A 23,818-nucleotide genomic window follows, 5' to 3' on the forward strand; every position below is an offset into this window, starting at 1 on the left:
GGCTGCATGGACCATCGATACAAGACGCATCGTAGCAGGTTTGACACTTGTTTATTATTTCAATTAACCTTGTTTGGTCCCAGTCGGTCACCCCAATATCTAGCGCAACCTCCTTTCCTGCTTGTCTAGGCTCGCCTTTTGGTGGCCGGTGGCTGCGTCTTCCTCGCGGGCTCATCTTTCATCTGGTCGCTCTTGTCATCTTTCGCTGTTGCTTCTCCTCCGTCTTCTTCCCCAATCGCTCCTCCTTCTCCCCTTTTAAACTGCAGGGAAAGATGCAGGGATTGAGAGCAGGTGTGTGGTTTACGCACCTGACTCGGATTGCTGCAGTGTTGCTCCAAGCGCGCCCCGCCTCCCTGCTCCGCCGCACACTCCGCCTCCTGGCCGCCATCTTGAGTAGGACCGCTACCCCGCTGTCGGCCCGTCAGCTCCGCCTCTCCACAGTCACATTGTTGAGTGGGACAATTAATATGTGACAAAATTAAGGAAGCAGCATGAGGCGACAAGTGTTTGATGTGGAAGACGTTAACGGTGTCTCGGATTGAAAATAAACTTTAATCCCTTGGAGTTCGAGGCCAATGAGGTATGATTCTTTCTAATATGTATGTAAAATCAATATGTTTTCTATTCTTGGCTGTCAGACTAATTGTTAGTTCTGTTTGCTTATTTTATTAGGTCTGGCGGCATTATATTTGGCATCGTTTGTAACGTGAAGAAGGCGCGGCTGAAATAAATGTCTGTGAGCAAAACGAACGACTTGAGCCTTCATTAAGACCTCGGAGGGAGTCACATATTATATTAATTTAACTAGGACTGCAACAATTAATCAATCAAATAGATTAATTTGATTTGAAAAAAGCTTTGATTTGTATCCTGTTGTAATCGTAGCAACGTGTCGAAATTTGAAAATGTTTGTGTTTGTTACACAAACATTTTCAAATTTGGACATGTTGCTACTCAGAAACAACAGAAGAGAAAGTCAAACACAAATATAAATACAGTACGGTACGGTAAACATTGAAAGGGTGAAATAAATCAAATATTTGGTGATAATATATGATAAAATGAATTGGAAATCTTGTACGAAAATTTGCAACATAAGGTAGCGAGAAACACGTCAATAATGAAAAGAGCTAAATATGTTCTGGCCTGGGCAGCACGGTGGGACGGGGGTTAGCGCATTTGCCTCACAATACGAAGGTCCCGAGCTGTCCTGGGTTCAATCCCGGGCTCGGGATCTTTCTGTGTGGAGTTTGCATGTTCTCCCCGTGAATGCGTGGGTTCCCTCCGGGTACTCCGGCTTCCTCCCAAAGACATGCACCTGGGGATAGGTTGATTGGCAACACTAAATTGGCCCTAGTGTGTGAATGTGAGTGTGAATGTTGTCTGTCGATCTGTGTTGGCCCTGCGATGAGGTGGCCACTTGTCCAGGGTGTACGCCGCCTTCGGCCCGAATGCGGCTAAGATAGGCTCCAGCACCGCCCGCGACCCCAAAAAGGGACAAGCGGTAGAAAATGGATGGATGTTCTGGACTAAAAATCACTTCATATTCTCTACTGATCGCCAGTTTTGCCATCTCTGAGTTGTTGTGAAGAAATTAGGGCTGTCAAAAATGCTTTACTTTCGAATGAATCACGATTATTTGTAACAATTCCTAGAAGGGGGGGGGGGGGGGGGGGTAGCCCACATCTGAGGTCCTCTCAAAGGTTTCTCATAGTCAGCATTGTCACTGGCGTCCCACTGGATGTGAATTCTCCCTGCCCACTGAGTGTGAGTTTTCCTTGCCCTTTTGTGGGTTCTTCCGAGGATGTTGTAGTCGTAATGATTTGTGCAGTCCTTTGAGACATTTGTGATTTGGGGCTATATAAATAAACATTGATTGATTGATTGATCGATCGATTAATTAACATATTAAATGAATTATGGTATGGATTAAGTAAATAAGTCAAACAAAGTACTAACATGATCCATTTTGAGATTGTTTTCACACTTGAAGTGTTTAAAAATTACAAAGAAGAAGAATCCTGATAAAAATGTTGAAAAATTTGAAAAATGTATTAAACTACTGAAAAATGTTATTCATCTCTTTATGTGAATCTAAACTTACTTAACTATTTATTGATGAGAACTGTCATGATCCGTTGCCCGGATGATGTTTTGTTTAGTTTATGACTCTGTTTCAGCACCCCTGGGTTTGTGTTTTAGTTTTCATGAGTGCTGATTAGTTTCACCTGCCTCTAATTAGTGCTCGGAATGCTCACCTGCTCCTGAGCACTAATCCAAGAGCTACTTAATCCTGTTTTTCGCCACACACAATCTGGCTGTCTTGTTTGCTTTAAGCAACAGTTACGTCGGAAGATTCCTTGCTTCTTTGCTCATGTTTTCTATGCCATAGCTTCCCGTGCAATCAGCATGCTTTTCTGTCTACTTATTATCTTGTATGACTTATGAGTAATAAATCATTTCCTTACCTGTACCTTGCGTCCGAAGTTCCTGGTGCATCTTTGGAGAACGATCCGCACAGTAAAATGCGACCCAAGCGTGAGAAGAACTTTATTTATTATTATTATGTGAATAAGATTTATTTACATACTCATTTATTTAGTTACTTAATCATTTATTTATTCATTAATTTTTGTGTTACAGATTGAGTACAAACAAATGTGTTAGTAATTGCTATGAAAAAAAAAGGTGTGGATTAAGCTTCTTCCTACTGATGCAGTTTTGAAAAACTGGAAACGTGAGGACTCATACTGTAATTGTATGCATGTTCAAAATAAACTACTATCTTAACCTTAACCTTAATTTACAAGCTCAATTGATGCTAATGACTGAGCTTGTGACTCAAAACACTTTTTTCCCAAATCAATGACGCCCATTGAAATGAATTAAAATCAATTTAATCTGTGCTTTCCCCCAAAACAGCACAATCTAAAAAAAATGGACAACAAATATTGTTTGAAAGCCAATACAATAGAATGTATTAAAAAAAAACTACAGTAGTTTTATGATGTAAAAATAATGTACAACATTTACCTCTTCCAACAGACTGCAGTTTAAAATCTCACTAATTGAATTAAATACAAAAAAAAGGAAACTTGTTGATTTAAAACGACGTGAAAAGTAAGTGAAAGTCAATTGATATCATATAGATTTAGATAACCTCTTTCATATTGCATAATACAAAAATAAAAAAGTTTCACAAAGTGCTGCACATTAATTAAAATACACATTCAAAAGCAGGATACAATTAAAGACAGTCTAGTGTGGGGTCCCACCAAACTCGGGCAAGATTCAGCCCGCCAGCGGCCACAATCTGGCCCGCGGGAAGACAAAAATTGTTATCATTTTTAAAAATCTCTCCTGTCCAGCCACTCAGGTAAATCATTGTTAATGTAGATTCCCATATCTGCTGAACACATTTGCTTTACAAAGGAGAAGTGTCGGATACTTTTTGACTATATATAACGTGAGCTAAAGGAACATCCGGGCACTTCGAGGTTTTAGGAGATGGTCTACAGCATGGGTGTCTAAACTTTGGTCCGTGGGCCAAGTGTTTCCAAAACCTGTATGTACCTTTCAGCATTAATGGTGCCTTCACAGATGTGTAAGTTACCCATGCCTTGGGCACTAATGCACCCCCATACCATCACAGATGCTGGCTTTTGAACTTTGTGTCGATAACAGTCTGGATGATTCGAATCCCCTTCGGTCCGGATGACACGATGTCGAATATTTCCAAAAACAATTTGAAATGTGGACTCGTCAGACCACAGAACACATTTCCACTTTGCATCAGTCCATCTTAGATTATCTCAGCCTAATTTGTTGATGTAAATATTAATTTCATTTTTGAATTCATGATGTTGTGACACAAGCTGTTTTCCACTTCTTCTCGCGGCAATACGACTGCACTCTGTATTAGATTGGCCTATTACTAATTTCACTAATAATCTGTCCTTAAGTTATGTTGGGATCCAAAACAATATGCGTAGTTCTCTGATTCATAAATTTGGTATATGCAATAAAGACACTTGTTGTCCCATGTTGGATGTATTGTCTGTCATGACAGGTTGGGAATTTATTTATTTATTTTACGGTGTTAACATGCACCTGGGGATAGGTTGATTGGCAACACTAAATTGGACCTGGTGTGTGAATGTTGTCCGTCTATCTGTGTTGGCCCTGTGATGAGGTGGCGACTTGTCCAGGGTGTACGCCGCATTCCGCCCCTGTGCAGCTGAGATAGGCTCCAGCAACACCCCGCGACCCCATAAAGGGACAAGCGGTAGAAAATGGATGGATGGATGGTATTGTTTCCTTTCCCACACTCTTATTTTCAGTTGCCTCCACTACTCGTCTTGCCTGAACGCTGTCTACCTCACCTGTTCCTGATTGACAATTTGGTCACACTGGTTCCAGTTTGCTAATCAGGCTTCTTTATATGCCAGTCTGCACTGCACACACTCGTGTGTCATTGTTTGTGACCATGTAGTCTTGATTCCCAATGCCATGCATTCTGTTGTTTTTTCTTTGTGCTAGCGTTTCCTGTGCACATCCTTGCTTTGTTCATGTTTTTTAAATAAGATTTTTACCTGCTCTTCTGTGTCTTCATCTTGGGTTTGAAGACCAACGGACGCGATAGTGTGGTAATTTGCTGACAAATGGGCACACTACGTTGCTGTATCTGTCACCTTTGCATGTGAACATTTTTTGCCAGCATCGCTTGTGTTAGACTTAACTATTTTGTGGAATATTCTTTGGTCAAAATCAGTTAAATATTCATGGAGTCACCAGGAATTAATATTTTTACCAAAAATCCCCATAGTCATTTTTTTTTTGTCTTTTGTGTTTGACCAGATCCTGCCCGTGTTGTTAACATGCCATCCGTCATCTACGTGGCCATCGGTCTGCCAGGCTTTATCCGGTGTCCTGTCGATGCCAACCCACCAGTAACTTTGGTCAAGTGGAAGAAAGACGGTCTTCCTCTAAGGATAGATAAGGTAAAGCCCACCTCACTGTGGTAACTACTGTGCATTGCTGAAAATAAAACCGCCCTTTTGATTTTGCCCATCCTCTACAATCTCTATGTGAAAAAACAAACTTATTTTTTTCTTTTCTGTGCATTCTAAATAGTGAACAACTGCTCTCAAGAGGTAATTAACAATACAGCTAATTGGGATACACCTACTCTGCCTATTAAGCCGTCTAAAATAGCATCCAAGAACCTCCTGCAATGTTTTATATACATGCTGTAAATATATATCTAGTTGTGGAGGGGGGCGTGGCCTGGGGGCCTGCTGCGGGACAGGGTGTGCCAGGACCGGCCTCGAAGTCAGCGACAGGTGCGTCGATGGCCCAGGTGGGCCTTGTCGTCTTATCACCTGTCGCCCTCTATAAGCAGCAGCCGGAAGGAGAGAGGTGGTTGGAGCTGGAGCGAGAGCGAGTCTGCGACAGAGACAAAAGACAGTTGCTGTAAAGCAACCTGCGGACATTCACAAAAAAAAAACTGTGCTGTAACCCTGAACCGGGCTCTCATGTCGGTGCTTGGGGGTCTGGAGGACCCACGGGAGGGCAACCTCCACAATAGTGTACTAACAGACACATTCATGATAACAAGTAATATTTACAGTATTTATTTTAAGCATTGCCATAACTTCTTTCCAGCCACTTCCTTTAGCAACAACAGATATGGAGCACGTTCTGTGTTTTCCGTCACAAATTGCAGACCTGATAAAATACTTTGAGCGTACAAATGCTTAAAATAAAATAGTGACTTACAATGTCCACTCTTACTGCGATGCCAGCTGATTCGATGGTTGTATCTTTCAGCACAAAACGTGTGCTCTCCGTTGCGGCTGGTAAATTCGGCATAATCTTCACTTTTCAGTAGGTGTTACAGTTAATACCGGTACATTTTAGAAAGAGATATACATTTTGGACAATACCGCCATACCTGCTAAGAAATACAGTTCAGCTGAAACCCTGGCAAATGCCACACGTCGTTTAGCAACAGACACCGCCTTTTAAAGGCACATACACGCATGCACATGCTGCTCTCATGCTTACGATCAAATTAATTACCAATTACATTTTTCATGAAATTACTTTTTTGGTTAAGTTACAAGTAACTTTAATGAATTACTTTTTAAAAGTCATTTCCAGAACACTAGTAACAGTAATGCGGTGTTAAGTTTAAACTAAACACTCGTTAAACGTTTTGTTTAAAATACCAACATATATCGCGATTTGGCCTAAAAATGGCAGGATATGGTTTTTAGTCCATATTGCCCAGCCCTACTCCTGAGATAAAAAATGCTGGGAAGGTTGCATTTTGCCCAGTCTTCCTAGCAATGTTATCAGGTCCTATTTGATTGATTGATTGAAACTTTTATTGGTAGATTGCACAGTTCAGTACATATTCCGTACAATTGACCACTAAATGGTAACACCCGAATGAGTTTTTCAACTTGTTTAAGTCGGGGTCCACGTTAATCAATTCATGGTATGCTCCGTTCTATTTGTATGAGCCAGTCTATCCACTGTTTCTGTCGGTCCATTTGTTTTAGCTGTTATGTGGGCATTTTAATTGTCAAACTTTTCCAAACTCAAGGCCACTCAGCAGCAGCACCAACTCCAGGAGCTGCAAGCGTACCTCCCGGTTCTCGATAGTAGCTTGAGGCACTGTGAGCAAGGTGCTGTGTCAGCGCGGCAAAAAAGTAGTTCCTCTTTGTTAGCGCTTACAATAACATGAAATGCAGGTCACGACACATAAATGAAGTGTTGTTGGTGGTATTTGGATGTGGTTTTAGACCGCGTTACAGGTGAAATTGTAGAATCTCAGTTACATGCATTGTTAATGTTAACAGTTTTTTACTGTCTAAAACAGAGGTTCTGAAATGGGGGTACACGTACCCCCGGGGGTACTTGAATGTATGCTAAGGGGTACGTGAGATTTTTTTTTAATATTCTAAAAATAGCAACCATTCAAAAATCCTTTATAAGTATATGTATTGAATAATACTTCAACAAATTATGAATGTAAGTTCATAAACTGTGAAAAAAAAATACCACACTGGAATATTCAGTGTTGACAGCTAGATTTTTTGTGGACATGTTCCATAAATATTGATGTTAAAGATTTCTTTTTTTGTGAAGAAATGTTTAGAATTAAGTTGATGAATCCAGATGGATCTCTATTACAATCCACAAAGAGGGCACTTTAATTTGATGATTACTTTTATGTGTAGAAATCTTTATTTATAATTGAATCACTTGTTTATTTTTCAACAAGTTTTTAGTTATATTTATATCTTTTTTTCCAAATAGTTCAAGAAAGACCACTACAAATGAGCAATATTTTGCACTGTTATACAATTCAATAAATCTGAAACTGATGACATAGTGCTGTATTTTACTTCATCTCTTTTTTTCAACCAAAAATGCTTTGCTCTGAATAGGGGGTACTTGAATTAAAAACATTTTCACAGGGGGTACGTCACTAAAAAATGGTTGAGAACCACTGTGCTAGAATGCGCTGAAGAGAGCGGTGCGTTTTTTTCCCCACATCAATATAATTGCAAAAGACAGTTCCTGGTTTCTTTTAATGCTTGCTATGGTTTTACACATGTATATGAAAACATATTTCATTATATTTCCAAATGGCAATTAACAGTACCCTGGTTGGAGCCAAATGGAGGATGGGAAAATCCGTGTGGCAGAGGTGACAGAGGATTCTCTCGGCACCTATACCTGTATGCCTTACAATGCCCTGGGTTCCATGGGATGGTCCCCGCCCGCTCCCCTGGTGCTAAAGGTGCGTTTGCAAGCTCACTATTAAACACATCACAAAGGAATTCTTAGCAGAAGTCCATGTGAATGGAGCCCATCAGGGTTAGGATGATTTAGTATATATGTATGATTGAGTTTTTCAGAGCTCCAGGAAATGACGTCATGCTTCCTGACCACGTCTTTTTTGCAGGATAGAGAAAAAAAAGCCCTATTCAAATCCACGTTTTTTCTCAGTTTTTGTAACAGGGGGACAGCATTTTAACACATTCTCAAATATACCAAAAGAGGTCTCAAGCAGAGGTGGGTAGAGTAGCCTGAAATTGTACTCAAATAAGAGTACTGTTAGAGTTTTATTACTCAAGGATAAGTAAGGAGTAGTCACCCAAATATTTACTTGAGTAAAAGTAAAAAGTATGTTGTGAAAAAACTACTCAAGTACTGAGTAACTGATGAGGAACCTGTTTGTTTAATGATGACGGCAGCAAGTAATGCACAGAAACATAAAAATAGCAATGGACCAATTCAGAGCCAGGAATATCTTTTAAGCAACTAAAATATAATATATTTAATAATAATACATTAAAATAAAATAAATTAAGGCAAATTGAGCTACAATAACTTAACAGCACCATAGGCTCAGTAGGCAGAGATTACAAAGGAAAATAACAAGTTAGCCTTTACGCAAACCATACACTCTGATAGGTGTGGGCTGCACGTGGGAACACAGGTGCACTTCTGATTGGTGTTTGTATGCATGCGTGTATGTGTGTGCGACTGTGTGTGTGTCTGTGTCTTTGTCTGTCTGTCTATGAGGCACAGTGCGTTAATAAATGTCCCCACACAATTTACATTTGACAGTGATTCATAGCAGGGAAGCAAACATCAGCCTACGGTGACAGCCAAAATATCTATTAACGTTACTTACCCCGATTTGCTTCCTTAAATTTGACGTCGTCTTCATGTAAGCTGAAATGTCCACTTGATTGGGGAGACACATATGACAACGCATTACATAACTGTTTTTTTGGTTGTCTGAAGCGTGAACATTTGATTGGTGGAACGCAGGCATGCGATAGATCCTACTTTGAAGGTCCGTCTGATAAACCAAAATAAACAAAGCGTGCATTAACAGATCGATAAAAATCTGTAGCAAGTAGCAAGCTGAATGTAGATAAATGGAGCGGAGTAAAAGTAGCGTTTCTTCTCTATAAATATACTCAAGTAAAAGTATGTTGCATTAAAACTACTCTTAGAAGTACAATTTATCCCAAAAGTTACTCAAGTAGATGTAACGGAGTAAATGTAGTGCGTTACTACCCACCTCTGGTCCCAAGTGGATTACATGTTTTAAAGGCCTACTGAAATGAGATTTTCTTATTTAAACGGTAATAGCAGGTCCATTCTATGTGTCATACTTGATCATTTCGCGATATTGTCATCATTTTTGCTGAAAGGATTTAGTAGAGAACATCGACGATAAAGTTCGCAACTTTTGGTCGCTAATAGAAAAGCCCTGCCTTTACCGGAAGTATGTGCGCGTGACGTCACGAGTTGCAGGGCCCCACACATATTCACATTGTTTTTAATGGGAGCCACCAGCAGTAAGAGCAATTCGGACCGAGAAAGCGACAATTTCCCCATTAATTTGAGCGAGGATAAAAGATTTGTGAATTAGGATATTGATAGTGAAAGACTAGGAAAAAAAAGCGACGGCTCCGGGCGGCGGCAGTGTGAGCGTTTCAGATGTAATTAGACACATTTAGTAGGATAATTCTGGAATATCCCATATCTGCTTATTGTTTTAATATAAATATAATATTGTAATATAATATATATATAAATATATAATATATCCATCCATCCATCCATTTTCTACCGCTTATTCCCTTTCGGGGTCGCGGGGGGCGCTGGTGCCTATCTCAGCTACAATCGGGCGGAAGGCAGGGTACACCCTGGACAAGTCGCCACCTCATCGCAGGGCCAACACAGATAGACAGACAACATTCACACTCACATTCACACACTAGGGACCATTTAGTGTTGCCAATCAACCTATCCCCAGGTGCATGTCTTTGGAAGTGGGAGGACCCACGCATTCACGGGGAGAACATGCAAACTCCACACAGAAAGATCCCGAGCCTGGATTTGAACCCAGGACTGCAGGACCTTCGTATTGTGAGGCAGACGCACTAACCCCTCTGCCACCGTGAAGCCCCATATAATATAAATATAAAATAAAGTACTATCTAATCTATCTAATCTAATCTAATCAAATAGTGTTTTAGTGAGATTTTAAAGATAGTAAAGACATACCTCGAGGTCGGATGGCTGCGGTGAACACGCAGTGTCTCAGAGAGAAGCCGAGGAGCCAAGCTCACAGCCCCCTTTTTTGACAGCTGCTGCAGGACGACGAATAATCCACTGATGTCTCCGGTAAGATATAATCACAATTTCCCCATCCAAAAACATGCTGGTTGACGTAGAGAAAACATGATCGCTTGACCGCTCTGTGTTAAAGCTTCACAACAAAGAAACACCGTCTGTGTCTCGGTGCTAAAGACAGCCGCAATCCACCGCTTTCCACGAACAGCATTGTTCTTTATAGTCTCCATTATTAAATGAACAAATTGCAAAAGATTCAGCAACACAGATGTCCAAACTACTGTGTAATTATGCGGTTAAAGCAGACGACTTTTAGCCGCGGGTGGTGAAGCGCCAATATTTCCTGACAGTCCGTGACGTCACGCGTATGCGTCATCATTCCGTGACGTTTTCAACGAGAAACTCGCGGGAAATATAAAATTGCAATTTAGAAAACTAAAAAGGCCGTATTGGCATGTGTAGCAATGTTAATATTTCATCATTGATATATAAACTATCAGACTGCGTGGTCGGTAGTAGTGGGTTTCAGTAGGCCTTTAAAACATGCTTGACCTTGACATAAACAGACATTAACAAGTAGATAAGACGAAAGCAGTGAGCTGGCGTTACACACAACTATTAATGCCACATTTCAGCCAACTAACATTGTTCAAACTCTTTTGGACCTACATTTAAACCAGTTCTTCTCAAAAAGTAGGGCCAGCCCCCCTGGGGGAAGCGCTGTGACCCCAGGGAACATACTTTATCAGTAACATGCAATATCATGCTTCAAAAAACTGTACACTAAAAACACGCTTATTTTATCCATTAAAACCTGACCTAATTTTGGTTTAAAAAAGAAAATGAACACAAATCTATTCATTTTTTGTTTTATAAGAATAAGTGTTGTATATATTGTGCTCCTGAGTTAATATTGTTGTTGATCAATTTTAATGTATTATTTTTTATTGAGTTTATATTTATTTTTCAGTATCAAATAGTTGCAAGAATATTTTTTAATTTAAAAATAGTTGCAAAAAGAGACAACTGGAATTATGTCAAACTGATTTTTGATTTTGATTGCATGTGTCATTGTGAAAATGCTTAAACAAAAATGAAAACATATTTTGGAGTTCGGGTGTTGGTGGAGGGAACAGTGATAAAGTCATCTAAAATAACTTGTGTTAAAAAAGGGGGCAGATAAATATAAGAATACTATTCTTCCATCTGCTCCTTTCTGACCATGGAAATGTATAAGAAACAAAAAACAATTAAGGGGGTAATGTTGCGGCGCATGCGCAATCTGCGTTTCCCTCCTCTGCGGGACCACCCGGAGGATCCGCTGACAGCACGTTCGGACATGCCCCTGCTTGCGCTGGGAGCAGCACGCCGACGCAGCTACAAGCCTGCGGACGATCAGACAATCTGCACACCTGTGACTGATGAGGGCGAGCTAAATAAAGACTGTGCCGTCAGGTCCTTTTATTTAATTTGGCGGGAACTTACTGTTATGTTTACTAAGGGGAGATGACGGCAGACTGACAGCAGAGGAAAAGGAAAGGACAATGTATTGTATATAAAGTCAATGTATATATAATAATACCAAAAAATACTACTAAATAAACTAAGGAAATGGAGTGTGTCAAACCCAAGTGCGTGTGTGTATTACTATGTGTGTAGATTAACTGAAGTGTGTGTTACCAAGTGTTGGCGAGAGCGAAGGAACGAGGCAGTCCATGGGGCAGGCAGATGATCAGAGGCGAGAGAGAGGCGTCAGAGTCCAGGGGCGAGTGAGGAGTCGAGGAACGAGGGAAGCAGTCAGAAGACAGAAGGAGATCCGGGGAAAAGTGAGACGCACAGCTCACTTACCAGGCGACGAAGGGTACTGTGGGGACACGGGAGAAGACAAGGGGACAAGTCAAGCCCCGGAGAGGAAAAACAAGAATAGTCGCTTACGATACACTATGAAAACTACTAAGTTCCCGCGCCGATCTTTGGGTCCGCTGGTCCTTTATTTAGCTCTCCCTCATCAGTCACAGGTCTGCAGATTGTCTGATCGTCTGCAGGCTTGTAGCTGCGTGGGTGTGCTGCTCCCAGCGCGAGCAGGTGCGTGTCTGAACGCGCTGTCAGGGGATCCTCCGGGTGGTCCAGCAAAGGAGGGCAACGCAGACTGTGCGTGTGCCGCAACAGTGGGCTGTATATATGCATTTTCATGAAAGGAATACAAATAAATAATGATGATGATGATGGTGTAAAATGGTTACAGCAGGTCACTGGTCAACATTTACTTCAAACATGGAAACAACTGGAGAACACTCTAATTAGTAAATGTATAAGAACACTTCATCCTTACCTATGCTGACTTCCAACCCCGACAGGACCCACCCAAATTCTCAGTGGTCCCTGGAGGGGAGTACAGACAGGAGGCTGGGAGAGAACTTGTTATCCCATGTGAGGCAGAGGGTGACCCATTCCCTAATATAACATGGAGGAAGGTATGATGCTATGATGTACGCATGTATGTGATCATATACTGGAAGACAAGAAAATATTAAATTCATCCAAGGATATATGTTATATTGAGAGGAAACAACGACATATTATGTGGAAATGGATGACATCAAACGATAGTATTTAGGCAAATTGTGTTTAAGTTTGAGATCTGGCAGGTTCATAACCTAGATGCTCACTGAGCTGAAGTGTCACAAAATATGGAACTATTAAGGCTGCAACTCACCTAATTAGGAACTTTCATTGACTAAAATACATTTTTACACTGTCCAAACGTGTCTGCATTGACGCACTTTTATAAAAATAAACCTTGCAAACTATTACGTTACTACCGTATTTTTCGGAGTATAAGTCCCTCCGTAGTATAAGTTGCACCTGCCGAAAATGCATAATAAAGAAGGAAAAAAACATATAAGTCGCACTGGAGTATAAGTCTCATTTTCTGGGGAAATTTATTTGATAAAATCCAACACCAAGAATAGACATTTGAAAGGCAATTTAAAATAAATAAAGAATAGTGAACAGGCTGAATAAGTGTACGTTATATGACGCATAAATAACCAACTGAGAAGGTGCCTGGTATGTTAACGTAACATATTATGGTAAGAGTCATTCAAATAACTATAACATATAGAACATGCTATACGTTTACCAAACAATCTGTCACTCCTAATCGCTAAATCCCATGACATCTTATACGTCTAGTCTCTTACGGTAATGAGCTAAATACTATTATTTGATATTTTATTGTAATGTGTTAATAATTTCACACATAAGTCGCTCCTGAGTATAGCTATGAAAAAACTGCGACTTATAGTCCGAAAAATACGGTGCTGTATATCCATCCATCCATTTCTACCGCTTATTCTCTATATTACACTTTATATATCCATTCATACTTTATATTACTTTAATGTATTTTCACATTTGAAAAAAAACCCAACAAAACACAAATTTTTAAGGCGTGGCGACTTATTTTATTTTGTAATAGTAGCGATTTCCTTGTTCATTTACGGAGTCCGGTCAACTTCCTTTGTTTTACTTTACTGCACATGCAAGTGACGTTGGAGCCACATTGGGGCCTCTGCATATACTAGAGTAGGAGTCGGGAACATTTTTGGCTGAGAGAGCCATGAAAGCCAAATATTTTAAAATGTATTTCCGTGAGAGCCATATAATATTTTTTTAACACTGAATACAACAAAATATGTGCATTTTTTTAAGTAAGACCAACATTTTTAGAGTATAATAAGTCTCTTATTCTTTTTAATAACATTGTTATTTCTTGAACAGGTGCTGTAGAAAACGGATGGATGGATTCAAATGCATGAGAATTTTTTATATTTTGAACGTTATTTTTAACACTGTGATTACCAGCGGAATTAATCATTATTTATCGTGTTAAGCAATGTTAGCTAAGATTTATCTGAGAGCCAGATGCCGTCATCAAAAAAGCCACATCTGGCTCTAGAGCCATAGGTTTCCTACCCCTGTACTAGAGTCTGATGAATACAAAATTTTACTTGCAGTGTAGGCAGTCAGCTGGAATAATTATGTTATTTAAAAAATCCAATGAAAGTGCAGTGTAAACATAGTCTTAAAACACTTAACAGTAACTTCTTCAAGTTAAATTTAACAAAATAGTGCAAAGTGTGAAATGTAAACATACAGTAACCAGAGTAAGACTTTTTTCCTCTAGGTTTTGTGGTCAAGGGTGGGTGGAGCTAATGTGGCGTGGTATTACTGGTCTTGGTGGGGACGAGCTCCTTGCCTAACTTACAGACCACATCCGTCTGACAGTCCCCCCAAAAACTACCTTACCGACCATATAACTTTTCCTGTTTTATCCACAATTTTTTTGGTCACTGTAGCGCTCATTTTTAGTTTCTCTTCTCGCACCATGCAAAGAATCAACCGAATGATAGCTGATATTGTTACCTTATTGGCTGTTAAAGTGTCACTCCCACTGACAGGTGATCACTTCCTGCGTTGCTTGGTTACCAGACAGTAAATGTCGTAGTTCATGTAAACAACCTTGCTTCGCAACTTCCGGTTCTTTCGACGAAGAAGAAAAAACAATTTTTTTGATATTGATTACCTGACTATCGTGATATAAATTTATATCAATATCGTTTTATCACCCAGCCCTGATTTAACACACAATGGCGTCCTCACTTCCTAGTTTATATGTATTTATTTAACCTTTATTTATCCAGGGTAAGACTAATATAAACATGTTCAGTTGCAATGCTTTCCCAGCAAAGAGGCAGCATTTATTTATGTTAGAGATGTTAACATAAATAATGATGATAATCTCTCAGCTCTCATTTACCAACAAAAATTAGCGCTATAAATCACTCAACAAATCACATGCTCTTCACAAGGTTGAATGTGTTGGGATCGGTAGGTTGTGAGTTCAAAACCTGGCCGAGTCATACCAAAGACTACAAAAAAATGGGACCCATAGCCTCCCTGCTTAGCACTCAGCATCATGGGTTGGAATTGGGGGTTAAATCACCATAAATGATTCCCGGGCGCGGCACCGCTGCTACCCACTGCTCCCCTCACCTCCCAGGGGGTGACCAAGGGGTTGGATCAAATACAGAGGACAATTTTCACCACACCTAGTGTGTGTGTGACAATCATTGGTACTTTAACTTTAACTTTTAAGCATAATATCCAACTTTTGGAGGACAGTTTAGAGAGTGAACAATAATTGGTGTTATTTTCTGTAAAAACAAATTATCGTATTTCCTTGAATTGCCGCAGGGCATACAGTGTGCGCCTGCCTTGAATTACTGCCGGGTCATACTCGCTTCCCAAAATTATTAGCGCATGCTTAGTATTACCGCCTGGTCAAACTCATGACACTTCCCCTGTCATTTTCAAAATGGAGGAGGCTGATTTCAATAGCGGTAATTTGAAATTGCATAAAGGGAAGAAGATTAAGAGCTATTCAGTAGGATTTAAGGTCCAAGCTTACATCACACTCAAATTTTTACTGCATACCTTTGGTAAGTGCTGGAGTGAGAAGAGGTTTTAAAATAATTAGCGCATGCTTACTTTTACCGCATGCCTTTGGTAAGTGCAGGAGTGAGAAGAGGTTTTAAATCAATTAGCTCCCCGGCAGCAATTGAAGGAAATACGATAATTATAATTGTAATTGTTGTTATTAAAAAAGTACAGTAATCAGCCAATGAGTATGTGCCTTTTTACTGCCATTCAGTGTCCACTTTAAAGTATGTGGTACAAAACAAGTAAAACATTTTTTTTTCTCAAAATTTTGTTGTTATCCTGTGCTTTTTGATGTTACAAGGTACACTTAAAACATTGATTAAAAAAAGTATGAAACCCCCAATCGATTCAATGTTATTGGGAAAATATCAAAAATACAATATTAAAAATTCCCAACTTTTGCCTCAACTTTCTGAAAAAGCTGTGGTAAATTCAGGAATTATAGGCCACGACAATGAAAAAAATACTGATTACCTTTTAGTTTTTTTGGAGAATCATTGAAGGTGTTCATACAAAAAAAGCAGTTTTGTGTTTTGTGTTTTGTTCCCAAAAATAAATAGGTTGTGCTCATAAAACCGAAGTAGTAATAATAGCATGCTCTTGCACTCTTACCCTAGTCATGACGATTAAACAGTGCTTTAGAGCAGGGGCCCCCAACCTTTTTTGCTCCAGAGACCGGTTTAATGTAGGCATTATTTTCACGGACTGGCCTTCCACGGGTGGCAGATAAAAAATATAGCAAATAAGTGTATGAAAAATGAATACACAAAAAAACTCACCATAACGTTCAATTAGTGGGACCACCTGGCCTTTTTCCTTTTGCAAAAAAACTCTGCATAGATTTTTGTTTTTTACTCACTATCACATTCAAGGAGAAGAGCATGGATATATAATAAAGCTCAAAGCTCCCATATATTTCTATGGATTTCTATTTCCATTCTCAAAGTTATGTATTCATATTTTATTAGCTTTTTTGGTCCAATTTTCCATGTGTAAATATATTTGTTATTACCAACTACTTGTGTAATAGGACTATGTGCACTTTAACTTACTATGTGTATCTTCTTTAGTCGGCACAAATTTTTTTTGGAAACAATTTAGCACTTTTCCATCTGCCTTATGCACTTTAACTACTATTGTCTGCTAATTCCTGATCTTCCCTGGTCTTAGTTTCATCAACCTGCCGCAGACTACAGATGGAATCTAGCTTTTAGCTACGATTTGGCATCTTTACATTTTATATGTTTATTAATGTGCGTTGTCCCATGTAACAAAGATGTAACAAATATGGCATACGGCAACTTCTTATCAGGAGTTTTATAATACATTTATGAACAAGCTTATTGTTGTGTCTGGTGGAACTGGCGAAAGTTAAGTAGGAGAAAAAAATATATGTATATTTAATGTCTCTGTGGGGCCCGGTAGCAAATGCGTCACACACTGGTCCTGGTCCCTGGACTGTGGGTTGGGGAAAACTGCTTTAGAGTATTTCTGAACATTATGGTTTGTTAGAAATGTGTGTGATTCACGGGCCTTCAAAGTTCAAAGTTCCATTGTTTGTTCACATCATTATTGTGTTGTATTTTAGGCCACGTTCACACGAAAACGATCATTTGAAAATGTATAACAGTAAAACTGGAGTGGAGAGTTTCAAACACTCTGCCTTCAAATGAGTTTATTGGTTTGTGTCAGAAAAATGTGCAACATTATTTTTGTGTTGTTCAAACATATTTAACAGAACATTAGGTTATTAACTTGTAAGTTGTGTCCATGTAAATGATATATGGGTTGTACTTGTATAGCGCTTTTCTACCTTCAAAGTACTCAAAGCGCTTTGACACTATTTCCACATTCACCCGTTTTATACACACATTCACACACTGATGGCAGGAATTGCCATTAAAGGCCCTAACCACGACCCATCAGGAACAAGGGTGAAGTGTCTGCCTCAAGGTTTTTTTTAACTTCACTAGTGTAGAAGGAGATTTTTTAACATTGCCTCAGCGATGTTTAAAAACTTGGCGATGTAGCTCGGTTGGTAAAGCGGCCGTGCCAGCAACTTGAGGGTTCCAGGTTCGATTCCCTCTACCGCCATCCCAGTCACTGCCATTGTGTCCTTGGGCAAGACACTTTACCCACCTCCTCCCAGTGCCACCCACACTGGTTTAAATGTAACGTAGATATTGGGTTTCACTATGTAAATGGCTTTGAGTCACTAGAGAAAAAGCGCGATATAAATATAAATCACTTCACTCTGGAAAATGTGTGTTTTTTACTTTCTAAATATCCATTTTCTTGTGGACATGGCCTAATAGGATTTATCTGTCCCGTGTTTGGGTGACATACAGGTGGGAAAGTCCAGTAAAAGCAAGCACAATGTTCTGCCTCGAGGCAGCTTACAGTTCAAGTCACTGACAAAGGAGGACCATGGAGAATGGGAATGTGTTGCCACCAACGTTGCAACGAGTGTCACTGCCAGCACGCATGTCCAAGTCATAGGTAATGTGATTGCATCACGACACAAATACAAATAATGCACAAAAAAGCAAAGGCCACACAACCCACAAACCAAAACCGTGTGCTCTTCAGCCGCTAATAATGGTCGTATTCTGCAGTTATGCAATTATGCAATTACGATGGATGCAGCATTTAGAACTACATAAACAACTAACATTTCACTGAAAAAGCTCATATAGAATAATACACTGTTTAAGAACCTGCAGGGGGCACGACAACATTGACAACATTCAACATCTTATAGTGACTGTTGGCAACATTTACGCAGCTGCCTAGAGGGGGCTAACTTTCCTGGGTGTTGTAGGCATTTTATCCCATCCCCTTTTGTCTTGGAATGTGCAAGACATGCCCCAGTGTAACACACACAAGCAGTTGAAGAACAATTGGCCACTAAAGTACAACATCGATATAGCCAGAAGTAAAAACATATGAAACATGCAATCTCAACTGAAACTATTTGTTACTAGCCAGTGTTAGCAACGCTATGCAATTTTTGCCATTAATTAGGTTGTATGATAATAAAACACATTAAAAGACACAACACATGTAATTGTTGACTGCACTTCGGCACTGGTGTGTGTGCTCTAAGCCAGTGGTTCTCAACCTTTTTTCAGTGATGTATCCCCTGTGAAATTGTTTTTAATTCAAGTACCCCCAATTCAGAGCAAAGCGTATTTGGTTGAAAAAAAGAGATAAAGAAGTAAAATACAGCACTATGTCGTCAGTTTCTGATTTATTGAATTGTATAACAGTGCAAAATATTGTTAATTTTTAGTGGTCTTTCTTGAACGATTTGGGAAAAAAATATATATAAAAATAACTAAAAACGTATTGAAAAATAAACCAGTGATTCAATTATAAATAAACATTTTTACACATAGAAGTAATCATCAACTTAAAGTGTCCTCTTTGGGGATTGTAATAGAGATCCATCTGGATTCATGAACTTGATTCTAAACATTTCTTCACAAAAAAAGAAATCTTTAACATCAATATTTATGGAACATGTCAACACTGAATATTGCATTGTTGCAATTCTTTTCACAGTTTATGAACTTACATTCATATTTTGTTGAAGTATTATTCAATAAATATATTTATAAAGGATTTTTTGAATTGTTGCTATTTTTAGAATATTTTCAAAAAATCTCACGTACCCCTTGGCATACCTTCAAGTACCCCCATTTGAGAACCACTGCTCTAAGCTGTGCTGAAGGCCCCTGTGCTACTATATCATCCAATACGGCAAAAAAGTGTGCAAAAATGTTCATTATGTATTTCATTGGCGCGCCACGACCGGATAAGGAAGGGTGCAAAGCCTTTTAACAGTTATATGGTTTCACTGTTAACAAATCATAGACGAGGGTAAAACTGTCATCTTTGTTGGCTTATGATAGTGATTTGGCAAAAGCTAGCTACTGCTATTAACTATTATTGAATCTACAGATTAATGCGACAATAACAAAAAAACAAACACAGATTTACTGTGTATCTAAAATCCAAGACAGTACTATTTAGTCGTAATTTATACAAGTTACAGTTCAGAGTTTTACTACAGAAGCAATGTTTTCAAAGGCTTATGAGTTTACTGCCCCATTTAAGAAATGTAGCAACCATAAAATCTGTTTTGACATTTTCCAGTCCCATGTAGGGTGTATATTTTAAATGGTACACTTATTTGAGATCAAACATTTCTGTTCGGAATTAATCGTCATTTATTTTGAGTTGATTGTGAACAAAATGAAATTCGTTGCGATGAGGTATTTTTAATTGTTTGACCGTGCTAATCAAAACCCTTTGATGAAGATTAACTTTAGTTCTTTTTTTTGGTGAAGCTTAACGACAGTTGGCAGAATACTTTCCATTTTTTCTGCAGGTCAGATATGTCACAAATATTGCAATCCCTTCTTTAGTCAAATTGGACTTGCAAAATTGACAGGAGGTTCTTTGAGAACACTAACCTAACAAATATTACAACACAGCAATAAGTTTTATTCTCTCAACAAATTATGTATATGTTATACTTAATGCTTTTGAGCTAGTTTTTGTGTGGTTTGGCCTGTTTATCACTGTTTTAAAAAAAAAAAGAAATGTGGCCAAATAGGTCAAAGTTGTTCACCACAGTTGGAGAGACTACCCAATCACATTATTCAGTTTGCCCTAGTTGAGACTTGCGGTTTGATTTTTTGACAAATTACCTTCAATTATGGAATTATCTTGAAGATAGTTTCTCTTCTAAAATATGGAATGGCTTTCCATAACACATAATTACCACTTAAATAATCTGTATTGCTCTGGAGTGATGTTTTTACAGTCTGTATGGTATAGGATAGATTTTTATTTGTCACTCACTGGAAAAAATATATATGGCAATATGTCCCAATTGATTTTGTTTTTGATAGTCCAAAAGGTAAAAAACACTTGCAAACAAGAGAGGAACATTAAAGAACACAACAAAGGATATAAAAGAGATGCCGCGACTCGTAGCCACTTTAACAGTTCCCTTTTTACGTGGAGCAACAAAAGTAAAATGCATTATAAAACTGAGTCATTGTTAGTACATATTGCTCACATACAATCACACCATGCATTATAAAACTAAAATAATTAACACCACTGTGAGGAGATGACGAGACTACTACACCCTTTTAACAAGACATTTCTCCTGCAGGCACAAGCCCGCACTCCCCCACCAGCGTCCAAGTGGTGGCATCATCCACCTGGGCCAACGTGTCCTGGGAGGTGGGCTACGACGGAGGCTTCCAGCAGACATGCTCAGTCTGGTACGGCCATGTGTGAGTCATCCCAGCCTGCTTTGCTTCCTGCTTTCTCATCTTCTATTGTGTTAATCCCTCATTTCCTAAAGAATGTGTTTTAGGATCCGTTACAGTTATCACTTTATCAGCCTCTATAATTTTTTCCTGAGTTGCAATTTTCACCCTGAAAAGTCTTGACTTTTTCCTGCTGCTGCTGCTGCTGCTTCTGCTGCTACTGCTTTGCTTTCCCTGACTTAAAATATAGCCTCTGAGTTCTGTATTTTGATGATTCATTACCAAACTGTGCCTTATTGAATTTCATTCCAAAATGCAATAGGTTGAATAGTAAAATGCACAGATTTCTTGCTTGCCATGTTTGATCCAGTTAAAAACAAACTTTGGTGACCGTAAGCTTTAAACGCCAATAGTACAAACGCAACAAAACATGGAATATGATGTACAACAATTAAGTTACAATTACATTTCTGGGAAGTTGTCAAAAACAATGTCGCTTTGTAGGACACCTGGATAAAATAAGCTAGGGCTGGGCGATAAAACGATATCCATATATATCGCGATAGACCAATAATCGATATTAATAAAAATGTTCAACTTTTTTTCTTTGTCGGAAGACACCAGAAGTTGAAAAGCATGATTAATTGTATGAACAAAGTGGGGCTGGGCGATATGGCCTTTTATTAATATTTCAATATTTTTAGGCCATGTCACGATACACAATATATATTTCAATATTTTGCCTTATCCTTGAAATAACACTTGATACATATAATCACAGCAGTATGAAGATTCTATGTGTCTACATTAAAACATTCTTCTTCACACTGCATTAGTCTATACTCATTCTAATCTTTAATGCAGAGAAGAAAATCACAACTAAGTCAATTTACCAAAACTGTATTTATTAAACAGTTATTAAGCAGTGGCACAAACATTCATGTGATTTCAAAACAGAAAGTGCAAGATTGTCAGAGACATTTTAAAATAAGCTATGAGTGCACTTTTGTGCATGATGTCACTAAGATGACATATCAAAACAACACTAAATTAAAGTGCACTTTTTGTACAGAACGCCACTACAATAGTTTAAAACAAAAGAAGTGCACTTTTGTGCATGATGTCACACAAGATATTTCAATAGTTGTCAAATAAAAATTAGCTGTATAATAGGACATCTAATAGTTATGTCCTTTGCTATGTGGTAGGTCACTGCTGACGTTATCTCCTTCTGTTGTTGACTATTTTTTTCATACAGTGTTGATCTGGAGTTGGTTGCTTTGGCATTTTGTTGGTGTGGCACCGAACGGAGATGTTGACATGCGGAGTTTCAAGCACTCATCATTCTCTAGCGGGTGACTTTTCAAATAATGCTACAAATTAGTAGTGCTGCTACTTTTTGTAGCAACAGTTTTGCTGGATACTTTACATATTACGGTTGTCTGTTAAACATCTTTCCGCTTGAAGCCAAACGACCGCCAGACGATGGACCTTGTGCTTTTTTTCTTGGGAATTAATTCTTCTTCCATTTGTTACCAGATTGGCATCTTTCTTTCTCTCGTATTACCACTACGCTAGCACCACCTGCCACAGCTAACTTTACCCATGCTGCTACCTCTTTGCTCCACAACAGCGTATGACGTTGCACGCGCGACAGTATGTGACGTATGTAAGAAGATGCGCTTGTTTTATCTCTCTGTGAGGAGAGAAAAGAAAGAGTGAGAAAAGCCTGTAATGCCCGCGGCTGAAAGCAACTGCGTGACAACGTATACTTGAATACTCACAATATAGTCATTTTCTATATCGCACGGAGAAAAACCTGCGATATATTGAGTATATTCGATATATCACCCAATCCAATCCAATCCACTTTATTTATACAGCACATTTAAACAACAAAATGTTTCCAAAGTGCTGCACAACAATATTAAAAACAACATTCAAATATTATCCTGAGCTCCACCAATGACTGAATGAAAACAAAAAAATAAAAATAAATACATGTAAAACCAATATAAAAACAATATAAAATAAATATGATTAAAAAGTGTTTTAAGGGTTAAACCTGTTCATGAGAAAGGATGCAAAAGAAAAAGGCTCCGCTTTTGCTACCAGAGTTTTTGTTTATTCTGAAGATTTTGACCACTGATTTGCGATCACAGCCATAGGAGAGTCACCTGGCATCCTTGACCTCATTTTGGTCAGTTGTGAGGCACTGATACGCTGAAATAAGGCAAGTTGGATGAGACGTTTGCCTCAAGCCATTGGCGCCTTACCGCAACTCAAAGCGGTTGCCTAGCAACCAAAAACAAAGGCGAGTTTACAGCTGTTTTAAAATGCTTCCAACGTCGCAGAGTGTTATTAGTTGACAGACTAACACCTCGAATTGATCTCTGAACAACACAAGGTACGCATTGTCGGAACAACCAAGTTAAACGTGCTGCAAGTTGCTAAAGTAACTGCCGTTTAAGACACAAGAGGCACTGACGACATCGATCTGCCGCTATGCCAAAAGCTAAAGAGAAGACGGAAAGCCCGAAATCTTCGGTGTCAGCCAACACAGGACACAACTGGGACCAAGATTTGAGACTGGACACAGGACATGATGGGGAACAAGGAGCACTACTAAAAATACTCCATGAATTAAAAGAAGGTTGGATAGAAATGAAAGAAGAAATTAAATAAATAAAAAAAGAGCTGAAAAAAGCAATGGAAGAACACAAACAAGATGTGAAAAGTCTGCAGCAAAATATTGAAAGTCTGCAAACTCAAATCATCACCAGAAAAAATGAAGTCTCTGATATGTGCCAACAATTGAAGACCTTTCCAGAAGATATGCGCCAACAAATGAAGAC

The 23,818-nt window shown here is 38.9% G+C and overlaps 1 protein-coding gene across 3 annotated transcripts in view; it reads left to right on the top strand.

The window, feature by feature from the left end:
- LOC133551415 (protein turtle homolog B-like) overlaps window positions 1-23,818 on the top strand; it is a 268,622-nt gene that overhangs the window by 176,418 nt on the left and 68,386 nt on the right. For 2 of the 3 annotated variants that reach the window (XM_061898087.1, XM_061898089.1), the window contains exons 8-12: window positions 4,858-5,000; window positions 7,673-7,813; window positions 12,528-12,644; window positions 18,024-18,174; window positions 20,864-20,987. In XM_061898087.1, the coding sequence (XP_061754071.1) occupies window positions 4,858-5,000; window positions 7,673-7,813; window positions 12,528-12,644; window positions 18,024-18,174; window positions 20,864-20,987 (676 nt within the window). The remainder of the gene's footprint in view (window positions 1-4,857; window positions 5,001-7,672; window positions 7,814-12,527; window positions 12,645-18,023; window positions 18,175-20,863; window positions 20,988-23,818) is intronic. The other variant, XM_061898088.1, reaches the window with a different exon arrangement.

This window comes from Nerophis ophidion, linkage group LG04 (genome assembly GCF_033978795.1).
Source record: "Nerophis ophidion isolate RoL-2023_Sa linkage group LG04, RoL_Noph_v1.0, whole genome shotgun sequence".
NCBI classification, from domain to species: Eukaryota; Metazoa; Chordata; class Actinopteri; order Syngnathiformes; family Syngnathidae; genus Nerophis; species Nerophis ophidion.